The sequence below is a fragment of the Montipora capricornis genome, chromosome 11, assembly GCF_036669925.1.
Source record: "Montipora capricornis isolate CH-2021 chromosome 11, ASM3666992v2, whole genome shotgun sequence".
Classification (NCBI taxonomy): Eukaryota; Metazoa; Cnidaria; class Anthozoa; order Scleractinia; family Acroporidae; genus Montipora; species Montipora capricornis.
The window spans coordinates 9,061,247-9,066,812 of NC_090893.1; the positions used below are offsets into that span (position 1 = coordinate 9,061,247).

The following is a 5,566-nucleotide window of genomic DNA, read 5'->3' on the forward strand; positions in this document are numbered from 1 at the left end:
AATGAATGAATGAAGCTTTATTTAATCTCGGGATTGATGAGGTTGATTAGACCTCTAGCAAAGAAAAATATGCTAATAAGCCAAGAGAAATAAAGAAACGGAAATCCAAAAACTATTTACAGAATAAGACTTAAAAATTACATGACATAGCTATATACAATAAAAAAGCCCAATTACTCAAAAGAACATAGATATTGTATAGAATTAACTAAAACCTTAGCTGTCTGGTAGCCATAAACTTCATTAATAAATAAATAATATTATGTTTAGTTCTAGGATTGATTCCTGGGCAGTAGCTTATCTTCATCACTGTAGGGCACCCAATGGAAAATGATAAACATCTGCCGCCACGTCTTCCATCCTGATTTAAGCATTGAGTGGGTGACTCGGTTTTTTTCAGTGCATGCTACAGTTGTGTTGCATGGCACATCTTCAGATGGCTATACTCTGATTACTCACTCAGTAATATTGAGGAACATACCAAAGCGTGTAAATAGCCAATAGGCAACAGTTTTATATGTGTACGTTAATTGATTTCACAATATTGCACTTTGGCCAATGGTTGGAATAAAGGACTGCAATGAGGGCACTTTTAAAAAGCAATGGGAAAATCAATCTGTTTATGTTGTTAAGTCCAGGATTGTAACTTGCTTCAAATTAAAATAAAACTTTGTCAAGAAAGTTAATGTAAAGTAAAGTTTCTGCTTATGAGCCAGAAGGCCCAGAAGGCCCATCAGGCCGGCACTTATCTCCAGTTTCATTAGCATGAAGCGACTAGGAGTATTTCTACTCCCCCCTGGATGGGATACTTGTTCATCGCAGAGTCATCCCCAGCATTTCGCCGGTACCCATTTATACACCTGGGTGGAGAGAGGCACTGTGAGAGTAAAGTGTCTTGCCCAAGAACACAACACAATGTCCCCAGCCAGGACCCGAACCCAGACCACTCGATCCAGAGTCGAGCACTCTAACCATGAGGCCACCACGCCTCCCCAAGAAAGTTAATGGGGACATAGTTTTCCAGTGAGTGATTAATCCATTGACTCCCAGGGGTTCCCCATTGACGATCGTCTGGCGTTAGACAGAGTAAAATACTAAGTCTGGCCGGTTTAGGCCGGTTTGGACGACAAAGGGTTAACCCACTTATGCCTTAAATTCCTGGATTTGAATCTGAGCAAGATTGGCAGTAGGCAAGAGCATTCATCACTTTGTTAACCCTGCTCCCCGGTTTGGCATCAACTTGAGGGACTACTCTGCTTCCATTTGCACATCATTTTTTAGTGCCACACAGCTGCCTTTATCTCCAAAGATGGGATAAAGTAGTTTTTAAGCCTCCCAAGTCTTTCTTTAGTATCAAGGCAGGATCATATTACAATAATGATAATGATAATGATAATGATAATGATAATAATAATAATAATAATAATACTAATAATAATACAGGGATGTAGATGAAAGCTGGCAGCCAGAAAAAATCACTGGCTATTCCTAAAAAATTTCCGACTGATGAATTTTGGAAGGATGATCTACAACTTCCGAATGGAAAACGTGTTAAAATATTGTTTTGAACAAAATATACAATTTAACACATTTGCCAATTGAAAGAATCTGTTTTTTGTTCTATATGAAAGTAATGGTAACAAAGATACAGAAAGCTTGCCGCACTCGCTGGTTGTCATTACAGCAGTCTGTAATCAGCTTTCACAAAAATTTTGAGGCATTGCTTCAAAAGTTTCAGTTTCTTGAGAAGGACGCTTTGGCTTTAGGTCTTTACAAGAAAGCCAAAACTGCAAAGTTTATTGGGACAATTTACATGTTCACTAGAGTTTTCCAATAGGAACTGAAGTAAGCAAAACATTCCATACAAGCGCTCTTAACTTTGGTCAAGTGAAACGTGCCCTTGACTACACTCAGACTCAGCTGACATCACAGAAGGATTCACACCAGTTCTTAGATGATCTAGAGCGTGATTTGAGTGAGGGCGGTAGACTTGGCGGTATTGGCATAACCTTCGGTGACAACAATAAGAAGAATAGGGCGACTTTTGTATGACCTTGAAAAAGTGTTCACAATTTGTTTCACGGACCAATGTTTGGCAAGATTAAAACAAAGCTTCTCCTTTCTCCCCCCAAGGAAACTCTTAATATGGGCAGTAAACAGTTCGATTGCCCAATCACAATTACTACATTTCAAATGACGTCGAAGCGAAACTTTCCACAAAGTTCCATGGAGAGGTGACGTTGTTTGCATCGAGCCAATGAAAAGTCGAGGTTGTTTGTTTTTACTTCAATAAGCCAATTAAATGTTTTGCATTTGTTTACATTCTGTTTTCACGTTTACTTTTCAAGGTCATATGAAAATCGCTCTATCGTAACACTAAATGAAAAATATGTCACTGAATTAAAGCAAAACATTGAACAACGTTTTGATGACTCCTGAACATTTTTCGTGTTTTCATGTCTTCAATCCCATGGCCTTTCCAAACAGAGACAGTCTGGAATTTAAGGACTATGGGACAGCATCTATGAGAGTGCTTGCAAATCACTATTATCAAGACAGTGAATGCCATGCACAATGAACTGATGAGCTGTTGTCTGAATGGAACACACTTAAGTTTAAATTTGACATGTTAAAATGGAAGTCTGAGATGCCAGATCACTCAGTTTTGCAGAACACCCCACTGGAATGGACTTTGCAGAGACTCCTTAGAATGAAATCTGAGTTTGGCTATTTCTTCCCTAAATTAGTTAGTTTGGCAGAGATTTCAATATCTGCTCCTGTCACCAATGCCTGGCCTGAGTGAGGTGCCAGCACGCTTAAGAGATTGAAGACAAGATTCAGGAACAGGCTTAACAGTGACCTCCTCAATGCCCTGATGCAGATTACATTGAATGGCCCTCCAGTTCAGTCCCCCAAAGCAGAAGTCATACAAAGTTCAATGAAAAAGCACAGGAAATTGCCCTCCCCTCCCCTCTCCCTCCCCCTCCAAATTCCACTGACCTTAGTATGTATTGAGCTTGAAAGACAAGAAAGTTGGCTATTAAATTAAATGGCGGATTGTTAGACATGTGAGATCGTCCTAGTCAACTACGAATCGCTACTGCTTTTTTCAAAATCACTGTAAAACACCATGTGTTCCTTCTTTCTGGCAGTTGCCTGATTATTGCTTCATAAGAAGCATGAAACTAAGAGTAGCAAATAAATGTTTTTGACCTAGTTCAAGTCAACATATTTTGTTTCCCTGTTCATCTTAGACCAGATTACAGGAGCCATATAACTGAGGCTGTGTTTGTCAAATACAAAAGTGTTAAAACACAGGATTGAAAAGTCTCCAGAATTTCTGAGTCCATAGAGACATTTATTTTTTTTTCAAAAAGATGTAATACGTATGGAGGGCAAAATGTGTGCTTGACCTTGTGCATAAGTTTAATTACGTGCCTTGTTAGTCACTTTTTGCTGAGGGTATTTCTTCTTTACTTCAGCAGGGGGCATCTTAGGGGCTTCACCATATGCCCTTGGTGGAATCTCAAGTGGGTTGCCTATTGTCAGTGCTGTTCCCAATGCCTCAACGTTAGTGGGAAGCTCCAGTCATTATGTCAGTAACCGATATGTGGTGGGAAACCAAGCAGCTATCATTCAAAGCTATAGTGGAACCAACTGTGGGGAGTATGTCAACAGCAAAGGAGGAGCTTATCACTCCATGGTGTACTCTAGATAAAAGTTTAATCATGTTACATCACTGAGGCATTGCTAAAAGCTTTTTAAACTTTATGGTGGACCCCATGGAAAGTTCTGCTCAGTAGCTGTCTATTCAAAAGCACACTTTTGGATTTCCCCAACAGTACAAGAAAGTGTTGCTTGGTGGCTTTTCTTTGAATGGTCGCAATTTGGTATTTACCCAGAGACTTAAAAATAAATAAGAAGCAACCTTGTACAGCATAATTATTAAGCAACTCCACAGTTTTCTTTATTCATTGTATTAATTTTATCAAACATTCTAATGTACTCCCAGACCTCAAAATTATGATAGCCTTAAACAAAATCAAAGCACCCTCTGCAAGTTTGTTAGGGAGAATTTTATGGATGGCTGCAATGGTCTTGAAGGGACTGCTCTGCAAGGTCTGAATGAAATACTGGACAGGTATATCCATTGTGACTTGAAATGTCTTTTTAAAAAACCTACGCATTTCTTGAAGCATGATTGAATTAAGACTGATGAGGAGCTAGTATCACTTGAACTGTTGAGAACTTGGATGTGGAAAGGACTTGCTAGAGGTTACTAATACAAGGAGGCTGGAGTGTTAATTTTTCAGTCAAGATTTTAAATTGAAGGGTTGTGATTTATACTGGACAATGGAGGCCCTTCTTCATCCACACAGTCTGCAGTTGTCTCTTAAGATCGATGGCTACATCTCGTACAATGAAAAGTTGTTTAGTAGAAATAGTTGGACAACAGTATTTATAAGCACTTTGTTGTGTTTAACTGTGTTTGTGGTCTCCTTTTTGATTTGAATGCAATTTTACTGATGCATTTTTGCATGAGCATTGTTTGGCATATATCTGCATACTTTTATAACAGATTGTTACAGCTGAAGTGCACAACTCTAATGTTATTATACTTAATGCAAAGCTGATAGCACACACTACAGGTTAAATAACTGACTACTGGATAACTCAGTTGTTTCATTAGTGTCTGTCCACCATTTGAACAACCCTGGCCAGGCTTCACAATAGTTGTCCTTAACCATTTTGCCACTAAAGGTTTTCCCATTATCAGATTAAATTGCCTGGCATTAGATAGAGTAAAATCTATAAGCAGCCCTGTTAGAAGTCTGAGACTTAATGTGCCTGTTTTTCGCACTTTACTATTTTCGATCGTAGCACCATTATTCAGCACAAAATGGATTTCAAGTAGTGGGTACATAATAGTTATTATTATGTTCTGGTAGTGTTGCTTATTATCTGTTTGTCAAGGCTTCAAGCCTCTCATTGGTTTCACTTTTAATGAATTGCAACATAATATTTTTGCTAGTAATGCACTTAAAAGAATTTATTGGCAGAGCCTTCTAAGTGGTATGGTGGATTTAAATTATTATTTGCACAAATATTGTAACAAGTTGTGCTAGGTTCTGGCACTTTTAATACAGTGTGATTTGTAAATATTAAGTCATTAAGTGTATGCTTTGAAAATATTTTAGATTAAAACTTATAACCATTGCCTAGTCAATAAATTATTTATATACCACATGGTCATGGTGATTTGTTGATACTATTGATATCTTCATGTTGGAAACTTTCTATGATTGAAAACTAGTGCAAGCTGAATTTAATTTTGGAATTAGTAGTTGCACCTTAATTACTGCAACTGGCTTTCTTTTTCACATCTTCACTAAGTTGTTCATACTGTAGATGCCATGATATTTTTGATCCAAGTATCTGTCTATGTCATTTCTTTTTATCCTCACCTTAAGTTGTACCTTACTTCAATGAGTATATTAGCCTCTTGATCTCCTAATTTGAAAAACATTTGGGCAGATGTTGAAACTGTCATACACTAACTTATTGT

At 37.9% G+C, this 5,566-nt stretch overlaps 1 protein-coding gene across 1 annotated transcript in view; it reads left to right on the top strand.

The window, feature by feature from the left end:
• LOC138023072 (histone-arginine methyltransferase CARMER-like) overlaps positions 1-5,247 on the top strand; it is a 30,340-nt gene extending 25,093 nt beyond the window's left edge. The window contains exon 17 of the mRNA XM_068870103.1: positions 3,483-5,247. Coding sequence (XP_068726204.1) covers positions 3,483-3,718 — 236 coding nt within the window. The 3' untranslated portion in view covers positions 3,719-5,247. The remainder of the gene's footprint in view (positions 1-3,482) is intronic.
• The last annotated feature ends 319 nt before the right edge of the window (positions 5,248-5,566 follow it).